Consider the following 21,149-nt stretch of genomic DNA (forward strand, 5'->3'; position numbering starts at 1 on the left):
AAAAACACGTGAAAGGAAATTAAGAAAATCTATATTACTTAACTGGTTAATGCGAACTAACAAACGTTTTAATTCTTTCTCTGACTTTAGCGATTAAATTTGAAAAAATGCTTTAAGATTGACTTTCCGCCATCTTTTTTTCCCATATAATATACATTTTCCCCGCCATAGTGAATTTATTACATAAATAATTTTAAAAAAATAAATTAATTTCTAATAAATATATATAAGGAAACTTGCCGTATGTCTTTTTATAACGATTGGTCCGTGGGTGAGAGTTCTGATTCAAACGACTCGACAGTTGCAGCCGTGCTGCTGAGCTCCTTTTGTCTTCCGCGTCTGATGTGATTCTAAAAAAACGAAAAGGCAACATAAGTATACTGCCTCTTCGACCAGTCAACCCAATCTCTAAAGGACGGATAGATGCCCTATCTCAGCATAAACGGCCCATGACTTTAACATTCTGTATATACATATTCTGTGTCAGGAACACGTCAGCACCCACGTCAGTTCCAGTCCCTCAATAGCTATCATTGCGCGGTCCGTAAAAACCGTGAAAAGGTATCACACCAATAACTCTCCCCAAATAAGGGGCCAGACATCGCCTCTTAGGCCAGACGTATGCTACTTACGGTAAAATCAGGATATGTACATATGGAAATAGATTCATCATTATCATCGTCTTTGCTGCTATCCACATCAATGTCTTCCTTACTGCCTCTGGCGAGAAAAATATGCAAAAATGTATAGAGCTATACTATATATACCACACCAGGTTACTAGAATCGTCTTTAGTATGAAACCGCATGAGACATCGCCCTATATGACCCCATTTATAACGTTATTTTCAAGTATTCCACAAACATACAACAATGAACAATCTAGGCAAATGTTAAATGTAATACAACTTGCTAACCCTGTGTTCAATAAATTATAAATACCTTTTCAACGACGACAAAACATGTCGCTTGACTTTAGACGAAATACGTCTGGAATTTTTAGTTTTCTATAAAAAATAAATAATGAGTGGCCTTGAACAACAAGGGGGGAATTTCTTTTACAATATATACCATTATACATGAAGTACTTAAATTTAGGCATTCTGATTGGCTTTGCCTAAAAAATGTAAAGAAATATGCCGATTGGTTTTAAAAAGAAATTCTTCCTTGTTGTGGCCTTTCTGTTATTGTTAATTTTTACATGTTGAAAATGTGCTTTAGAAGAAAGTGGAATGAGAAGAGCTAGGGTACTCTGTCCACTTCAATACTGAACTGTGCATGGTAAAGATGATCCGTATACCAATTTCGATGAGAATGTTTTCAATGCAATAGGCGAGAACGCGATACCTTTTTTGTCTTTACGTTGGCTTGAAGCGAAGCTGGCGTGTTGTTTTGGGACGGCATTAAGGAAGACGTTGACGAAGACGACATGGTCAGGGATATCGTAGAAGAAGAGGCGGAACCATTCTAGCAAATTACAAAATATTACATCGCAGAACTAGGGTCAGCGTACGGGAATAAGACAGAGGAGAACTATTTAGCTAGAATGTTGAGCTCAATTCTCAACATTGGGTAAACTTGACAGATAAATGTCAGACAGGTTCTATTTAATAGTTTTCAGTTGTTAATGGTGTCTTCAAAATGGCTCGGAGTAAGGGATGCGAACTACCAGGCCGCTACAAAGATCGCCTATTTATTCCCTTACCTTTTCATCGAGTTTTCGTTTGGAATTCATCGGAAGTCTGAAGCTATTTTTGCCGACCCTATAAAAGGAGGACGAAAAAAGGAACATTGAGAAAGTAAATTTGAAATTAAGTAAGAAAAATTTTCCGAAAACCTAAAATTAATCTGTTCATTTCTCTTGGTGTTACAAAGATTAGGAAACCACAAGATTCTAATGTGAGGTTTCGGTAATTTTCGTATGTGGGGGGGGGGGATACTGGTTGTGGTACAGTTCGCTACCTTTTCGTCGGCATAATAGGCTTGCTACCGTAAACCATTTCCTTTTTGATTGCGGCTTTTTTCTCTTTTTGCTACAAGGAAATATGATTATAATTTTATTGACCTTTTATATTTGGACAAATATATCATTACCATTAAATATTTCAATTGTATCCCACAATGATGAGCATCTAGGCTCAACTTTGCGGCACAAAAAACATTGATAATGTAATTAGCCTAGAAAATGGTTTACAAAATTTTTCATGTCTAATTGATAATGCCATAGAAAACAGGCTTAATATGGAACTATCCACGAATTCTAAACAAATAAATAAACAGTTATCCACAAATAACTGTTAATTTCTTCAAATAAAGTGCTTTGTAGCAAATAGTTTGCATATACCTTTCCCAATTTTACCAAATCTTTATTTCTTTTTCTCTCCTCCTGTTGTGTTTTGATCAGCTCTAAATATTTCTCTCCGTTCACGAAGAAGAAACCTTCGTTTTCTTTCTGCCAAACTTGAATCATTTTCTTTAAATCTTCTTCCACCTGAATATTAGCAAGTGGGCAAGATATTTGCATATCATTTATTACAATAGATCACTTCCAAGTATAGTTTCAGTGCTTGGGCCAGTGTGTGCACCTGGTGACTTTAAAGGTGGGTACAGTCCTTAATGTCTAAATACCAACGCTTTGATTACATTTTGAATTAATAATGTGAATTCGCCAGAGTATAGTTCAACATGAAAATTAGCTGGACTATATGTTCTGAAAATTGGGAAACATGTATTCCCTTCACAAGTTTTTGACAACTTAGTTAATATTTTTTGCAGCAATTTGAACGAACCAACTGTCTCAACCTCAATCAGCTAAAACTAAATAATACAAATTTAAGTTTGCATCGCGTTTGCAGACAGATGTAAGGTATGTATTATCCGAGCAACTTTTGTTTCTCTTTGAGGGGTTTGAAATTTCTGAAATTTCTCACCTTTGGTAAACCTTTCTCAACAGCATTTTTCATCTTGAGTTCTTTAAGTAAAGCGCCACCACGGTTGGTAAACAACCTCGCAGGATCGTTTTCTTTATTCTTGAAACGAAAGAGAAGAAGATTTGTTTTAGCCAAAGCGAGGGCGATTCGATGTCAAACCCTGACCACCTTACCTCAAATTCCATCAATTTTCTCCACATCATCTCTCGTTTTTCGACCAACTTGAAGATCGCTTTATTGTCCTCGTAAAATCCACGCAACACGCGAATCTGATGTTCGTGGATGTTCAACGATTCCTCCGTGTAATTATCTGAAGATATCATCCAAAACAAACCTTGTTTTATGATTGAGGTTTTTGTGACTTGCACGATTGATTTTAAAATTACTCAGGTAAAGAAACTTGTCCAAATGTTACTCAAGTCTAAAGAAACTTGTCCAAATGTTTAAGTTACAAATCTTCTACCCAAAATACTGCATCGATGCAAAAATACAAGTAGACATAGTTTTTCGAACGCACCATCAAACGCTGGGCTGAATTCTCTCCTTTCATCTTCACCAAAATAACACTTATCCCAAAGCTGTTTCAATTCCTTTCTAAAGCGATAGAACAAGCAAAAATCCATTAGGAAATCGATGAAAGAATCTGGATCAACCATCAAAGTTCTGAGTAAAGCTGGCTGTACGAATCCAAACTGACTAGGTAACAATTTTTTATTTGTTCTGAATGAGTAAACTAACGTTTTATGCGCGGAATCAGTTGTTCAAAATATTATCGCTTGTATATGAAGCTATAAAAAAGCTTTCAGTTTGGTCGTCCAATGAATGCAATAGCTTGCAACTATTAGAAAAATCAAGAAAAGACGAACCTTAAGCCAAGAATAAATTTCTCTGTGTACTTCAATTTCATACATTCATACTTATCGACTTCATCTTTTAACTAAATAACAAAAGTAATACATGCACGCTTGTTTAGGATGTCTCTGCATTCTAGATAGACAAAAACCTCAAGATCTGTCCGCGTTTTCACATTACTTTTTGAATGGCTGATGGTCTGAAACCAACACAGTTTTGTTCAAATGCACACTGATCCTTTTCGTTAATTTCCAACTTCATCCACAGGCTCTTCAGTTTTTTCATCAATTCCATACGGTGTTGATGGTTGCTCTCTTGACGTTTTTCGAGCTAAACAAACAATCAATTTTCTGCATTTTTACCTCCTTATAACAGCGAAAACAAAGTTTTCGTATGGAAGTTTACCTCGACTAAATGTTCTTTCAACTGTATCAAGTTTTCTTTTGATAAAACATAGGTTTCTTGTGAATTTTCTGTGGAAATCTCTGCAAATTTTGTTGTCATTTCATCAATTTCTAGTTCCTTCCAAAGTCTTAGGATTTTCTCACGAGCATCTTGAAAATGAATTCGAGCTTGTGCCTGCATGAATAAGATGCAACATTCTCTTGGGTTTTATCAAGTACGATAGAGCGTTAGTGCTAGGCTACAGGTGTAATATTTGTTCTTTGCATTACCGCAAGTCAAACTGTTGCTACTAATAGTCTAATACTATGTATAGCCTGACTAGTCTAGAACTTACTTCTTTGCAATGTTCTATGTCAGTGCTAGGCTATAGGTGTAATATTTGTTCTTTGCATTACCGCAAGTCAAACTGTTGCTACTAATAGTCTAATACTATGTATAGCCTGACTAGTCTAGTACTTTCTGCTTTGCAATGTTTTATTCAGTGTTTCACTCTCAACCTTCCTCAATGTCAGTTGATCATTGCAGTACTACTAGTACTCATGCAACTAGTACTAGTTGCAATGTTTTATTCAGTGTTTAACATTCAATTATAGTCCCTTGGTCTATATAAGTCCCTCAAAATCCTTTCTCCCTGACATTCAAGCCTTCTACCCTAACTGCATCACCACACAAGAATACCAGCTGGGTTTCCATGTATTTTATATTAGCTTCAATCTCTTTCACTTCTTTCGATGTAGGTATCTCTCCAATAGACGTATCGTGTGGAGGCAAGGCCAGTCTCTTGCAGAGAACATCTTCCTTCTGGCGAAGAGCTTTGAATTTTTTGCTTCTTTCTTCTTTTTCCTTTATCGAAAATTTAAATTTACATCTGTAACATTGGCAATATTGGCTGCAGCTTATAGAACAACCACTTCTAGATGATGGAGAATAGAGCTTTCATCTCAGCAGCGTCGTCAAACCCGGTTACACGATGTTACACGAACTTTGATTGGCTAGTCCGCTTTACGGAGCCAATCAAGCTTCGTGTAACATCCGGCTTTACGCGTTGACGTCATGAGAAATGTTTAGCTATTTGTAAATAAATTCTTCACTTGGGTGATAGGCATTGGGGGGGTGGGGGGGTGAGGGGCGTATGAGCCCGGAGCTGAGTCTCAGCGGTTTTGTAATAAATTTCATTATACTCTAGCGCAGCACCACGTAGAGACTATATTGACCATTTTCAAATTGATTTTGAAGAGTTAGAGTCAATCTTGGTTTTATTAATGCACCGTTTTATGAGATGGATTTAAAACTTCCCAAAGAGTCTTGTGTTGTGGTTAGACATCAAAGAACACACACTGCAGAGAAACCTTATCAATGTGATGTTTGTAAGAAAAGATTTTCACATGGTAGTGATTTGGTTAGTCATCAAAGAATACACACTGGAGAGAAACCTTATGAATGTGATGTTTGTAAGAAGAGATTTTCACGTGGAAGTAGTTTGGTTAGACATCAAAGAACACACACTGGAGAGAAACCTTATGAATGTGATGTTTGTAAGAAGAGATTTATATATGGTAGTAATTTGGTTAGTCATCAAAGAACACACAGAGGACAGAAACCTTATGAATGTGATGCTTGTAAGAAGAGATTTTCACGCGGTAGTGATTTGGTTAGACATCAAAGAACACACACTGGAGAGAAACCTTATGAATGTGATGTTTGTAAGAGCCAATTTTCACTGAAAGGTAATTTGGTTAAACATCAAAGAACACATACTGGAGAGAAACCTTATGAATGTGATATTTGTAAGAAGAGATTTTCTTATGGTAGTAATTTGGTTAGACATCAAAGAACACACACTGGAGAGAAACCTAATCAATGTGTTGATGATGACGTCCAGATGGAATGATTTTTGTAAAATGAGATTTATTCAAACAAGCAGTTTGACAAAACATAAATAATTTATTTTGGAGAGAAACTTTATGAATGTGGTTTGTCTGAGAAGAGTTTTTTACATAACAAGTAATAAGACATCACAGATACAAGTTGGTGAGATATCTCATGAATTTGATATTTGTAAGAAGAGATTTTCACAGAGTATTGATAATTTAGTTCGACATGAAAGAACACATATTGGAGGGGACATAATGTCAAGACTGAGTTAATTAACCGTTGAAAAACCAAAAAACTCTATCTGAACTCTTCAAGTTAATATTTCGTTGTGTTTACATAGTTAAATGGCAAGAGGCTGTTTATATGGAGACTGGGCTAGCATGGTAGCAACAAAGCCTTGTAAGCAAAGTGAATTACCTTTACATTAGCGAGAAAATGCTTATTCTACTTTCCTAGGCATTTCCTGTTTTTAAAGTAGTTAAAAATATCTTTCAATGGCACCCTTGAGCTACCATGCCTGTAGGCCAGGATATAGTATTAAAATTCTCTTACCTATATCAATCAGGGGAGATTCATATTATAAATGCATGGTAATTTTTACTATAAAATTAACAAGTATGTCCAGTCTTCATATAAACAACCTCCAAGATCATATCGATATTGTTAGGGTGTTTTCTGAATTTAAAAAATTGTTGAGTTGAAATTTTGTTTGTATTTTCATGTTTATGAATATTTTTTATCTCTGATCTCTACGAAGGAATTGCTTGCTGTGTACGAGCTTTTAGCAACACCATTTCTTGTCATTCATTTATATATCTTTTGGGTAATCCAGAAAACCAAGTCTTAACAAGTATTGGAAAATTGTTCTAAATGATCATCTAAACTGATTAGTCCAGACTCTTCATGAGGTCAGTGTTGATCGCAGATCTCAGCGGATTTTATAATCAGTATAGTTACACTATAGCGCGAATTATAACACGTGGAAGGATGGAAAGGAGCCAATAGCCAGTCTCGTACCCAGAGCCCACGATCGTTCGCGAGGAGCTATTTTCCATTTTTCAATATTGATTTTCTTCACTGTGCCTTTCAAAAGTATTTACTCTTTTCCTCTTGAGATCTTGAGATGGATTTAAAATCACGAAGCTATCGCTTTGGTAAGAAGAGACTTTCAAAGCCTGGGGTTTTGGTTAGTCATCAAAGAACACACACTGGAGAGAAACCTTATGAATGTGATGTTTGTAAGAAGAAATTTTCACGTGGTAGTAATTTGGTTAGACATCAAAGAACACACATTGGAGACAAACCTTATGAATGTGATATTTGTAAGAAGAGATTTTCACAGGGTAGTAATTTGGTTAGTCATCAAAGAACACACACTGGAGAGAAACCTTATGAATGTGACGTTTGTAAGAAGAGATTTTCACGTGGTAGTAATTTGGTTAGACATCAAAGAACACACATTGGAGAGAAACCTTATGAATGTGATATTTGTAAGAAGAGATTTTCTTATGGTAGTAATTTGGTTAGTCATCAAAGAACACACACTGGAAAGAAACCTTATGAATGTGATGTTTGTAAGAAGAGATTTTCTGATGGTAGTCATTTGGTTAGTCATCAAAGAACACACACTGGAGAGAAACCTTATGAATGTGATGTTTGTAAGAAGAGATTTTCATGTGGTAGTAATTTGGTTAGACATCAAAGAACACACATTGGAGAGAAACCTTATGAATGTGATATTTGTAAGAAGAGATTTTCTTATGGTAGTAATTTGGTTAGTCATCAAAGAACACACACTGGAGAGAAACCTTATGAATGTGATGTTTGTAAGAAGAGATTTTCTGATGGTAGTCATTTGGTTAGTCATCAAAGAACACACACTGGAGAGAAACCTTATGAATGTGATGTTTGTAAGACGAGATTTTCTGATGGTAGTCATTTGGTTAGACATCAAAGAACACACACTGGAAAGAGACCTTATGAATGTGATGTTTGTAAGAAAAGATTTTCTGATGGTAGTAATTTGGTTAGACATCAAAGAACACACAGTGGAGAGAAACCTTATGAATGTGATGTTTGTAAAAAGAGATTTTCTGATGGTAGTAGTTTGGTTAGTCATCAAAGTACACACACTGGAGAGAAACCTTATGAATGTGATGTTTGTAAGAAGAGATTTTCACATGTTGGTCATTTGCTTACACATCAAAAAACACACACTGGAGAGAAACCTTTTGAATGTGATGCTTGTAAGAAGAGATTTTCTGATGGTAGTAGTTTGGTTCGTCATCAAAGAACACACACTGGAGAGAAACCTTATGAATGCAATGTTTGTAAGAAGAGATTTTCACGTGGTAGTAGTTTGGTTATACATCAAAGAACACACACTGGAGAGAAACCTTATGAATGTGATGTTTGTAAGACGAGATTTTCTGATGGTAGTCATTTGGTTAGACATCAAAGAACACACACTGGACAGAAACCTTATGAATGTGATGTTTGTAAGAAGAGATTTTCTGATGGTAGTAGTTTGGTTAGACATCAAAGAACACACACTGGAGAGAAACCTTATGAATGTGATGCTTGTAAGAAGAGATTTTCTGATGGTAGTGATTTGGTTAGTCATCAAAGAACACACACTGGAGAGAAACCTTATGAATGTGATGTTTGTAAGAAGAGATTTTCACGTGGTAGTGATTTGGTTAGTCATCAAAGAACACACACTGAAGAGAAACCTTATGAATGTGATGTTTGTAAGAAGAAATTTTCACATGGTCGTAATTTGGTTAGGCATCAAAGAACACACACAGGAGAGAGACCTTATGAATGTGATATATGTAAGAAGAGATTTTCTGATGGTAGTAGTTTGGTTAGACATCAAAGAACACACACTGGAGAGAAACCTTATGAATGTGATATTTGTAAGAAGAGATTTTCTGATGGTAGTAGTTTGGTTAGACATCAAAGAACACACACTGGAGAGAAACCTTATGAATGTGATATTTGTAAGAAGAGATTTTCTGATGGTAGTAGTTTGGTTAGTCATCAAAGAACACACACTGGAGAGAAACCTTATGAATGTGATATTTGTAAGAAGAGATTTTCTGATGGTAGTAGTTTGGTTAGACATCAAAGAACACACACTGGAGAGAAACCTTATGAATGTGATGCTTGTAAGAAGAGATTTTTTGATGGTAGTAGTTTGGTTAGACATCAAAGAACACACACTGGAGAGAAACCTTATGAATGTGATGCTTGTAAAAAGAGATTTTCTGATGGTAGTAGTTTGGTTAGTCATCAAAGAACCCACACTGGAGAGAAACCTTATGAATGTGATGCTTGTAAAAAGAGATTTTCTTATGGTAGTAATTTGGTTAAACATAAAAGAACACACACTGGAGAGAAACCTTATGAATGCAATGTTTGTAAGAAGAGATTTTCACAGGCTAGTAATTTGGTTAGTCATCAAAGAACGCACACTGGAGAGAAACCTAATCAATGTGTTAGGCCGTAGGATGAGCATCCAAAAGATGCAATTCCGTTGCACCCCTCGTGGAACTACATAATTTTCACATGAATCAATAGATAAAAACTTACTTTATCAGAATCCGTCGCTCCCCAAGTGAAACAGGTGCACAATTGGGAAAAAAATCCCTCCAAAGTTTGCTATATTCGCGCTTCGAAATATTCGAACCGCCATTGTTTTAGTAGCAAACACGCATGCGCATGTCAGCCAAACTCGCACTGCGCACGCGCAGACAGGAAAAATGGATTTTCCCTGTGGGTTTTCCCCGATTTCCCGTGTAAAAATAACAAAATAAAATCACGGAATAAAGATCAAACCTTGTAATATTAACGAATAAATACACACACATTAAATATTGTTAAAACACATTGTACATTTTGCTTGCTCATATGCTAAATCACTTCAATTCATTGGCTATTGTTTCAAAATACCGTTTTAACGTATAATTCTACTTATTAACAACTTAATTCAATAAAAAATTGTGAGGTAAAAAACCCACCTGTATCAAACAGGATGGAGAATATATAAATATACATACAACTCACACAATCAAGAAACAAGTTAAATATTTCGCTTAAATATAGCCTTGGAATGCTATCCCGTTTCTGTAACTCAGTACTTGCACTTTGTTCCCTTTGAATGATAATGCCCCCAGTGATGTGAGTTGTCCCTTTGCCAGATCTAGTTTCTTCTGAGAAATCATCATTATCCCATGCAAGAGAAGTTGGAACATCACTAACAAAGCCTGGAGGAATAGCAGAATCATTGGATATATTCATCTGTGCAAGGGCAGTTTCATGGCACAATACAAATGAGTGTGACATGCAATGTCCAAAGCCACTCAATAGAGAAATCACTGAGGCTGAACCTGTCAGTTGTCTAAGTGCCATGGCAAGTGCTATGCTCTTGGGCGTAGGATTCCTTCCCCCAGATGCTAAATTCACAAGGTCTTGTACAATTGATGTTAGTTTGGCATTGTTCTTGCCCTCAATTGGCACGTACTCACTTAAAGTTGGAATCCACAAGTCCAAGCCGAGACATTAAAAAGTTCACATGGAACCACTTTTTGTACATTATCCATTGTCAAATCAGATGCCAATAGTGGCCAAGGAAGATTCAGTTTTGGTATATCTTGGACCTTTTGGCGAAGAATCAATGCAGCATTGTATAGAATTTGTAACTCATTGACTCTAGAATTTTCCTCAGTTTCTGTGTTGGAATTCAGATCATCATCATCAATGGTACCGGTATAGCTCTCTTCATCAAAGTCTTCATCGTTGTTTTCTGACTTGTTTGACATATGTTCCTCAACCAATTCGGAAGAATCCAAATTTTCCACATATACAATCTCACTAACATTTCTCATTTTCGGTACTTAGAACACAAGTTGGGGATAACTTTTCATCAGTTGTTGCTTGAGTTTAAAAGCTCTATATTTAGATGCATCCACATTCTCGGTGTCCTTAGCAATGATAACAAATTTCTCCAGCAAATCCTTTCATATACCTTATTTGCTTATTTGCAATGACCTCAGTCTCGATTACTTTCTTACAGAAGACATCATAAGACTTCTCGTACACTGATGTAGATCTTTCAATCTCCAATTGCTTCTTTGTCTCTCTGGTGAGAAATTTTGTATAATTGCAGTAGCAAACTTTGTGATAGGGGACTTCCAGTGCTACACAGTCTTTCCCCCGGATTTGCACAAGTATCCGTTCATCATTCTTTCTCGGCAGCTGTACGTAGAAGACCAGCATCAATTATTTCTGCCAACATGAGTGGGGTTCTTTTTCTCTTCTTAGTTACCTGGTGTGAACAAAACTATTAAACTAAATATCTGCTAATAACACAGTTGGATGTTTGTAGCATTAAAAACTATTTTACCCTAAATAAACTTAATTGACCACAATTCAAGATATTTTAAAACCAAACTCGAGAATGCTGTGCTACTAGTACACATTGCACTATTGCACTAGTATAATTATATCTATCAAAATGACCATACCTTGTCTAGTGAGGACCAAGAGGCGTCTCTTCCACAAACAATACATATCTCTGGACTCGTTTCTTTTAGGCAAGGTCTTATTAACGCCTGCGACTGATTGGCGTGTAATTTTTCGTCTTGGTTCTATTGGTTCCACTTCCACATGTAGTTCTTCGGTAGAAGTTACAGTTTTAGAGCTAGTTCCTTCTCCTTTTTCTTCTTTTCGCTGTTGTCTACGGATATTCTCTTCATCAGAAAATCTCTTCCAGCATTTCATACGATGGTACCATTCTAAGTTAATGCTGTCAGGGTTCTTCTCCTGTTCTCCATGTATGAATTGACAGATCCGTCATCGATGTTCTCGTACGATTTCTTAGCTATTTCAGCTTGTTGACATTTAAGTTTGGCCCATTTAGACCTACACTCAAGACATTTCTTAAGCCCTTGGCGTGTAACTTTGCAAAGTTGCTCCGTAACGCCAACAAAATGAATAAAACATGAGGATATTCGAGTTTTATAAATATTTTCAGCCATGATTGTTTTGCATAACTAAGCGTGTTTCCTTTGAAGCATGTGCGTGCTTATGCGCGTGCGCAGTGCGAGTTTGGCTGACAAGCGCATGCGTATTTGCTACTAAAACAATGGCGGTTCGAATATTTCGAAGCGCGAATATATAAAACTTTGGAGGGATTGTTCTCCCAATTGTGCACCTGTTTCGCTTGGGGAACAACGGATTCTGATAAAGTAAATTTTTATCTATTGATTCATGTGAAAATTATGTAGTTCCACGAGGGGTGCAACGGAATCCGTTTTCTAAGCATCTTTTGGATGCTCATCCTACGGCCTATGTTGATGATGACGTCCAGATGGAATGATTTTTGTAAAATGAGATTTATTCAAACAAGCAGTTTGACAAAACATAAATAATTTTTTTTGGAGAGAAACTTTATAAATGTGGTTTGTCTGAGACGAGTTTTTTACATAACAAGTAATAAGACATCACAGATACAAGTTGGTGAGATATCTCATGAATGTGATATTTGTAAGAAGAGATTTTCACAGAGTATTGATAATTTAGTTAGACATGAAAGAACACATATTCGAGATGACATAATGTGAGGACTGAGTTAGTTAACCATTGAAAAACCAAGAAACTCTATCTGAACTCTTCAAGTTAATATTTTGTTGTAGTAGTAAAATAGCAAGTGACGGTTTATATGGAGACTGGGCTAGCATGGTAGCAACAAAGCCTTGTAAGCAAAGTGAATTACCTTTACATTTGTGAGAAAATGCTTATTCTAATTTCCTAGGCATTTCCTGTTTTTAAAGTAGTTAAAAATATTTTTCAATGGCACCCTTGAGCTACCATGCCTGTAGGCCAGGATATAGTATTAAGATTCTCTTCCCTATAAATCAGGGGAGATTCATATTATAAATGCATCGTAGGCTCTGGGTACGAGACTGGCTATTGGCTCCTTCCTATCCTTCCACGTGTTATATTTTGCGCTGGAGCGTAACTATACTGATTATAAAATCCGCTGAGATCTGCGATCAACACTGACCTCACGAAGAGTCTGGACTAATCAGTTTAGATGATCATTTAGAACATTTTCTCCAATACTTGTTAAGACTTGGTTTTCTGGTTTACCCAAAAGATATATAAATGAATGAGAAGAAAAAGGTGTTGGCGAAAACCTCGTACACAGCAAGCAATTCCTTCGTAGAGATCAGAGATAAAAAATATTCATAAACATGAAAATACAAACAAAATTTCCACTTAACAATTTTTTAAATTCAGAAAACACCCTAACAATATCAATATGATCTTGGAGGTTGTTTATATGGAGATTGGACATGCTTGTTAATTTTATAGTAAAAATTACCATCGTTCGCAAGGAGCTATTTTCCATTTTTCAATATTGATTTTCTTCACTGTGCCTTTCAAAAGAATTTACTTTTTTCCTCTTGAGATCATGAGATGGATTTAAAATCAGGAAGGTATCGCTTTGGTAAGAAGAGACTTTCAAAGCGTGGGGTTTTGGTTAGTCATCAAAGAACACACACTGGTACACACACTGTAGTGGTTTGGTTAGGCATCAAAGAACACACACTGGAGAGAAACCTTATGAATGTGATGTTTGTAAGACGAGATTTTCTGATTGTAGTAGTTTGGTTAGTCATCAAAAAACACACACTGGAGAGAAACCTTATGAATGTGATGTTTGTAAGAAGAAATTTTCGCGTGGTACTGATTTGGTTAGGCATCAAAGAACACACACTGGAAAGAGACCTTATGAATGTGATGTTTGTAAGAAGAGATTTTCACATGGTAGTAGTTTGGTTAGTCATCAAAGAACACACACTGGAGAGAAACCTTATGAATGTGATGTTTGTAAGAAGAAATTTTCACAGGCTGCTAATTTGGTTAGTCATCAAAAAACACACACTGGAGAGAAACCTTAGGAATGTGATGTTTGTAAGAAGAAATTTTCACGCGGTACTGATTTGGTTAGGCATCAAAGAACACACACTGGAGAGAAACCTTATGAATGTGATGTTTGTAAGAAGAAATTTTCTGATGGTAGTAATTTGGTTAGTCATCAAAGAACACACAGAGAACAGAAACCTTATGAATGTGATTCTTGTAAGAAGAGATTTTCACGCGGTAGTGATTTGGTTAGTCATCAAAGAACACACACTGGAGAGAAACCTTATGAATGTGACGTTTGTAAGAAGAGATTTTCACGTGGTAGTCATTTGCTTAGGCATCAAAGAACACACACTGGAGAGAAACCTTATGAATGTGATGTTTGTAAGACGAGATTTTCTGATGGTAGTAATTTGGTTAGTCATCAAAGAACACACAGAGGACAGAAACCTTATGAATGTGATGCTTGTAAGAAGAGATTTTCACGCGGTAGTGATTTGGTTAGACATCAAAGAACACACACTGGAGAGAAACCTTATGAATGTGATGTTTGTAAGACGAGATTTTCTGATGGTAGTCATTTGGTTAGACATCAAAGAACACATACTGGAGAGAAACCTTATGAATCTGATATTTGTAAGAAGAGATTTTCTTATGGTAGTAATTTGGTTAGTCATCAAAGAACACACACTGGAGAGAAACCTTATGAATGCAATGTTTGTAAGACGAGATTTTCTGATAGTAGTAGTTTGGTTAGACATCAAAGAACACACACTGGAGAGAAACCTTATGAATGTGATGTTTGTAAGAAGAAATTTTCACAGGCTGCTAATTTGGTTAGTCATCAAAAAACACACACTGGAGAGAAACCTTATGAATGTGATGTTTGTAAGAGCCAATTTTCACTGAAAGGTAATTTGGTTAAACATCAAAGAACACATACTGGAGAGAAACCTTATGAATCTGATATTTGTAAGAAGAGATTTTCTTATGGTAGTAATTTGGTTAGACATCAAAGAACACACACTGGAGAGAAACCTAATCAATGTGTTGATGATGACGTCCAGATGGAATGATTTTTGTAAAATGAGATTTATTCAAACAAGCAGTTTGACAAAACATAAATAATTTATTTTGGAGAGAAACTTTATGAATGTGGTTTGTCTGAGAAGAGTTTTTTACATAACAAGTAATAAGACATCACAGATACAAGTTGGTGAGATATCTCATGAATGTGATATTTGCAAGAAGAGATTTTCACAGAGTATTCATAATTTAGTTAGACATGAAAGAACACATATTGGAGATGACATAATGTGAGGACTGAGTTAGTTAACCGTTGAAAAACCAAGGAACTCTATCTGAACTCTTCAAGTTAATATTTCGTTGTGTTTACGTAGTTAAATGGCAAGAGGCTGGTTATATGGAGACTGGGCTAGCATATGGTAGCAACAAAGCCTTGTAAGCAAAGTGAATTACCTTTACATTAGCAAGAAAATGCTTATTCTACTTTCCTAGACATTTCATGTTTTAAAGAAGTTAAAAATATCTTTCAATCGCACCCTTGAGCTACCCTGCCTGTAGGCCAGGATATAGTATTAAAATTCTCTTCCCTATAAATCAGGGGAGATTCATATTATAAATGCATGGTAATTTTTACTATAAAATTAACAAGCATGTCCAATCTCCAGATAAACAACCTCCAAGATCATATTGATATTGTTAGGGTGTTTTCTGAATTTAAAAAATTGTTGAGTGGAAATTTTGTTTGTATTTTCATGAATATTTTTTATCTCTGATCTCTACGAAGGAATTTCTTGCTGTGTGGAACACACACTGGAGAGAAACCTTATGAATGTGATGTTTGTAAGAGGAGGTCTTCTTATGGTTGTAATTTGGTTAGTCATCAAAGAACACACACTGGGGAGAAACCTTATGAATGTGATGTTGGTAAGAAGAGATTTTCACATGGTAGTGATTTGGTTAGTCATAAAAGAATGCACGCACACTTGAGAAAAACTGTATATCCTGGAACCTGTCTATACATTTGATAAAGAGGTCAAACACTTGGATCAGAGCAACTTACCAAATTCCAAGCATCCAGTTTTGTTCTGAGATCTTTTTCTTTCTCAATAAGTGACAGATTGTCTTTTAGCTAGTATTAATAATGAAATGATGACATTTTGAGATAACTTTCATAGTTTTATTCTTTAAGCACCTATTTTTCCCAGAAGCTAAGTTAAAGGAAGTTTTTTGGATGGAATTATTTGAGTTTAAAATGCACCAAAGCTGCAAGGGAAATAAAAGTAACTCTGCCAGAATTTTACAAAAGAGGATTAAAATTATAGACAGGGGCGCCGGAATATCGATTATAACGGGGGCAGATATTCATATATTCGTGTTCGCAGATCGTAAAAACAATCGATTTCAAAAGGAGTTAATAATGCAGAACACGAATATATGAATATCTGCCCCCGTTATTATCGATATTCCGGCGCCCCTGATTATAGACTCCTTTTGGCAAAGTCAGAGTTTGCATGCAAAAGAAAATAAAACTTGGGTTGCTAACACTAGCAACTGTATTCAAATCACATCCTTGATTTTGTAAGGTGTCACCTTAAACTCACTATATATAAATATATATTAAAGTTGTCAGGTAGCGTATTTGTTTGTTACGGTATTGTCTGTATTTTATATGGCAATAAGATTAAGTGTTTTCAATAGCAAGATTGAACAATGTTTTTCTGTCTAGTTTATTTTCATTGTGGATTTACATGGAGGGTGCATGTACCCGCAATAATTTTCAGTGTAAACCACTAATTTTTTTTTAATGGTAGTTAACCAAAGTTATACTTCTATATTATAATTCATCATTACAGAACTGCTACCCAACGCAATAGACTTTTCCCGTAATGATGTAAAATGCGTAAAGCCTAACCTTATACAAGGAGTTTGATTGGCTGCACAAAAATAACCAATTAAATGTGACGTTAGACTTTCCATGTTTGACGTCATTATGGGGAAAGTGTATAGATCTTAGGTACTGTAACCCAGAACCTAACCTTATAAACTGAATCAAGTTCTTTAATTAGTTGTAATCGTTGTGAACAAGTCATTTTCACTGATTAGAAAGAGTCTGGATGTAAATTTGTCTTCATTTCTGTATTCAAATCTTGCATTGTTGACTGCATGCACTTAGAAATATTCTATCACATATCATGCAGCCACCTTGACTTGAAATGTTCACGACACTCACAACTAAATAAAAGCCACTAGGCTTTACTTTTAGACATACCTTATACTGGGGAAAACCAAGAATTTCACCAAGTTCTGCTAACTCTTCTCTATATCTTTCAGTGTTCTTCACCAATTCGTTTAATAAATTTTCCTCGTCATTTACCATGTCGGACAACAGTTCACTGATGTAGTTAATGACGGCATCAACACGGTCTTGTTGTGCGGACGCACTGATCCCCATTTGGATCCATATCGACTGCAGTTTTTCTGTGAACTCTGGTGAAATTTCTGTAAACTTATCCAAAATCAACTGAGTTGAACAGATGTCATTATAGACAAGGCTGAAATGAAAAGTTAGAAACTTAATTACAATAACAGCGATCTGTTGGAGCTATAATCTAGCTCAAAATTGCAAAGAGATATATATAGTAGTTATAAAAATGAGAAGCTATAATCTTATCATACATATAAAGTTCGCCAACTTTTTTTAATAGAATACACAAGAAAACGTTTTCCACGATTTTAGAATAATTTACCGAATTAGACAGTCTTAAAAATTTAGGAAGTTTTCTTGAATAATTTACAGAGTTGTTTGAACTATTTGAAGGAACGATTTATAAAGAAACTGTTCAAGATATCGATCACAAAACACACAAATGCAGAAATGCGTGGTACATTTATACATACAAATAGTCAAATACAGAATGTTGTACACTACAAAATCATGTATTCTCAACAAAAATGCGCAAATATTTCTTACTATTGAACACTCATCGCTGTGTCTTTCTCTTCAGCATCAATTGTAAAGTCTGATTAATCTGTTCTGGAAGTAAAAAGGAAGTTTTAAAGAGCAGAAATACTTTGTTGAAATCTCAAGCGATTTGGACAAAAAACCTGAATTTGAAAATTCCTCCAAAACACTGGATCACGTGAAGCTATTCTGCCGTTCCTATTGGTCAGGAACGTAAGTTCGATTCCAACATGAAGTATCCCCGAAAAACAACAAAATATTTCGAAATCCAAAACATGGCTGCCTCTGATTTGAAATGCGTCGCGATTATCGGTGAGTTTTCGATGATTATGTTAAACGATTGTTGAAAACGAGGACTGCAATGTAGATTATGATTTATGAAGAATGATTTGATGGGAATGATCATCGCGATTGGACGGTATGATTGTTGTAAACAAGGGTTTTCGATACCGGAAGTTTAGAAATGTCATTGATGGGTTCGCAAGTTGCAACTCGAGTCTACTTCAAAAAGCTATTCGCGAGCGTTCTCGTTAAACCATCAGCTTGCAGTACACCGAAGCCTGCCAACTTTAGGGGTTTACTCTGTCTAATGGCAGACAATTTTTCTTGCGTCTTGGGGTATACCGGGTATTGGCCATCAGGTCCACCCCATGAGCACAATGTTGGTAAGATTGTCCAATTTGCCTGAATTTCTAGAAAAGGATACAAATCATGATGTTTTATGGAGTTGGTCATTCCCTGCTGTCGATCCAGCAATCAAATCATTGATATCCAAAAAATGTTGTTTAAAGTCGGGTGAAAATGACCACGAGACAATTGTCCCTTTTCTGTATGGTCAGCATAACAGACTATGGTATTACCTATTGACGACAAGTGTCAGAGATGCACCAAGCTTACCAAAGGTCATCTATAATTATTATTTGAGAGCTGGAATGTTTTGCCATTCTCAGGGACCTTATCTTTGACATATTCTACTAGCATGAAGATTGTTAGTAATTGTACAAAATATTTTATATTTTTTAATATAGGTTACCCATTTCACTGTTGTTCTGGTAGCGAAGGTGCAGAACTTATATTTTTTTTAGAAAAATTTCACCTGTCAGAAATCGTTGAAATCTCACTACAGTTTTATGGACAGGGGATAGCTCCCAATTTAGTAATTTTGACAGAAGATTTAAACAGGATCTAGACATACAACATAAACAGCTGTATACTCAATGTTTTAACAGTTTAACCTAACTAGGAATCTCATGTTATTGAAAATTTCACCATAAAATTTCGCTAGGACTTCAATCCAGAAAGATACGAAGGTCTGGGGCAATCATTTCAACAGAGTTACTTGGACACAGGGAGCCCAACGGACCTTCTTCAACATTACCTCTCTGCTGTTACAAAAGGCTCTTTCGGAGCTGCTGAGGATGAAATATTTGATATCAATCAATTTGTACCTGAAAAAGCTTTCTTATCATCTTCCATTAACGGTAGATTTTTCTGCAAACTTTGGCATAAAGACATCTTAAAATCTTTGTTAAATCTTTGCTCCACAGCAAGTTTAGCTAAATGTCTCTCAGAGCTGTAGTTTTCGCACAAAAAGTCTTAGGCCTGATTTCTAATCTTGATTCAGATGTGATCAATATTTTCGGTGTTGAAACGATTCTCATATACACGGCAGTTTTACTCAAAAAGAAAGTGGCGTTTTATAGTCCACGCGTTGAAACTTTGTTGAATATAACAAGGTAAACGTTTGAAAATTATTAGTGCTCCTTTTTTGAAGAAAATTCAAAGACAATGCCCAAAATATGTAGTAAAAATAATCAGTTAGCTCTCAATTTGTGTGAATTACGTTTTTAAATCTATTTTGTATCTTCAAGAGCAATTCCACAGCTCGTTTGGCATCGTCAGAATTGGAATATTTTGTTTCCATTGATCGATTCAAACGACGATGAAGATGTTCAAAATTTGACCTCGACAAGCTATTATGTCGCCGGTTTTACGGATGCATCCGTGGAAAATCTCAACGAACTTTACGATATCTTCGCAAACAGTGAGTAACTAAATCGTGTTTACTTGGCTTTGTAAGCCAGAGGAAAGCTGGAAATTTAAGAGTTTTTCTGTCGTTTTATTTTACTACAAAACTCTTCAAATTTTCATCCAAGAGCTTTCGTTCGAGCAAAAATATTCTTAAAAATAAACTTGAGTGAAAAAAAACTGGGGAAAGGAACTTTACAATATTCAATAAGTATATTTGTTTGCCTTTGTATAGTTTCTGACGGCGAAGTTTCCATTGCCCCTCACGCGAAAGGTGAGAAGAATATATACCATTGATTTGATTTGACCATGCCTATGGCTAATGCAGTCCTACAGTACTGATGCATGAGTGATGTGATTCTTGTGTCTTTTAGAAACATTTCAAATGGGTAAAGTCCACAAAGATATAGCGATGTTTATGGTGAATAATGCAAAAGACGATGGCAAAAGCGATGGACAGTTAGTCGCTGTAAGTGTAAGCATGTGATTACTTGAAATGTAGATGTTTACGTAGATATATTTTCGGGAAAAAAGACTTCGTTAAGCTCTGCATACGAAAAACACAAGCGCTATTTTATCATAAGCTAAAGGCGAAATTTGCATTCAAAAATTCTTATGTTTGTTTGCTTCTCTCCTTTTTTCGATTTCGGCCGTTTTACCAAGATATAAACAGGATTTTGTCTTCTAAAATAAACTGTGTTTTGGCAATCCACAATGATATAACATTCACGACTATAGGCTATAGCGAACACACTATAAACATAATATTTCACCCGTAAAGTTCAACTTAAAACTTAGGCTTTTTTAATCTTAACCAGGAGTTATCTGAGAAGACTAAAAGCTTGATCAATAATCTCAAAGGTCTCGCCGTTGCGAATGAAGACAATACTCGTCAAATCATAAAACTGGAAACTTTGAAAGAACGAAAATTAACATCAGCCATGGAGAACTTCTTGTATAATCTAGCTGCAGCTGAGGGGATGGTGTAGAAAATATAAAAGATTATCTTAAATTTTCGAAAATATATGAATTGTGCAACAAAGTTTGGGTTAAATGTCTGCCAAGGCCCTTAAATTCGCCCCCAATCCCCTGCGCCGAGATAAAGTTCTGGGGTATGAAAGAAGATTGGAGTCCCAA

General features: G+C 35.7%; 2 protein-coding genes across 2 annotated transcripts; one reads left to right on the top strand and one right to left on the bottom strand.

Annotated features, from left to right (window-relative positions):
- Nucleotides 1–168: 168 nt before the first annotated feature.
- LOC114525859 (protein regulator of cytokinesis 1-like) lies at nucleotides 169–17,677 on the bottom strand. The gene is made up of 16 exons (XM_028547318.1): nucleotides 17,292–17,677; nucleotides 16,083–16,151; nucleotides 4,865–5,029; nucleotides 4,187–4,360; nucleotides 3,962–4,111; nucleotides 3,796–3,866; nucleotides 3,447–3,523; nucleotides 3,103–3,239; nucleotides 2,930–3,028; nucleotides 2,344–2,490; nucleotides 1,962–2,032; nucleotides 1,705–1,762; nucleotides 1,347–1,466; nucleotides 942–1,006; nucleotides 633–720; nucleotides 169–350 (listed from the first exon to the last, which is right to left on the bottom strand). Exons 1-16 carry the CDS (start codon nucleotides 17,472–17,474, stop codon nucleotides 252–254), a joined length of 1,773 nt encoding a protein of 590 aa, XP_028403119.1. The 5' UTR covers nucleotides 17,475–17,677; the 3' UTR covers nucleotides 169–251.
- A 300-nt stretch (nucleotides 17,678–17,977) lies between these two features.
- On the top strand, nucleotides 17,978–21,081 carry LOC114525936 (protein FAM45A-like). Its single transcript, XM_028547396.1, has 9 exons — nucleotides 17,978–18,296; nucleotides 18,681–18,886; nucleotides 19,013–19,045; nucleotides 19,270–19,465; nucleotides 19,609–19,720; nucleotides 19,856–20,028; nucleotides 20,248–20,286; nucleotides 20,387–20,481; nucleotides 20,831–21,081. Exons 1-9 carry the CDS (start codon nucleotides 18,215–18,217, stop codon nucleotides 20,999–21,001), a joined length of 1,107 nt encoding a protein of 368 aa, XP_028403197.1. The 5' UTR covers nucleotides 17,978–18,214; the 3' UTR covers nucleotides 21,002–21,081.
- The last annotated feature ends 68 nt before the right edge of the window (nucleotides 21,082–21,149 follow it).

The sequence above is a fragment of the Dendronephthya gigantea genome, unplaced genomic scaffold, assembly GCF_004324835.1.
Source record: "Dendronephthya gigantea isolate DGI-Jeju-01 unplaced genomic scaffold, DenGig_1.0 000036F, whole genome shotgun sequence".
Lineage (NCBI taxonomy): Eukaryota > Metazoa > Cnidaria > Anthozoa > Malacalcyonacea > Nephtheidae > Dendronephthya > Dendronephthya gigantea.

What these genes read in the sequence shown, in the direction of transcription:
- LOC114525859 (XM_028547318.1), bottom strand. Translation starts at nt 17,474, where the DNA reads ATGGGGATCAGTGCGTCCGCACAACAAGACCGTGTTGATGCCGTCATT. An exon ending in ATTTGGTAAAATTGGGAAAG is followed by an intron (nt 2,033 to 2,343) that starts GTATATGCAAAC and finishes ATTTCCTTGTAG; the next exon opens with CAAAAAGAGAAAAAAGCCGC. An exon ending in CCAACGTAAAGACAAAAAAG is followed by an intron (nt 1,007 to 1,346) that starts GTATCGCGTTCT and finishes TATTTTTTATAG; the next exon opens with AAAACTAAAAATTCCAGACG.
- LOC114525936 (XM_028547396.1), top strand. Translation starts at nt 18,215, where the DNA reads ATGAAGTATCCCCGAAAAACAACAAAATATTTCGAAATCCAAAACATG. An exon ending in CTGTTGTTCTGGTAGCGAAG is followed by an intron (nt 19,046 to 19,269) that starts GTGCAGAACTTA and finishes AAATTTCGCTAG; the next exon opens with GACTTCAATCCAGAAAGATA. An exon ending in ACTTTGTTGAATATAACAAG is followed by an intron (nt 19,721 to 19,855) that starts GTAAACGTTTGA and finishes TGTATCTTCAAG; the next exon opens with AGCAATTCCACAGCTCGTTT.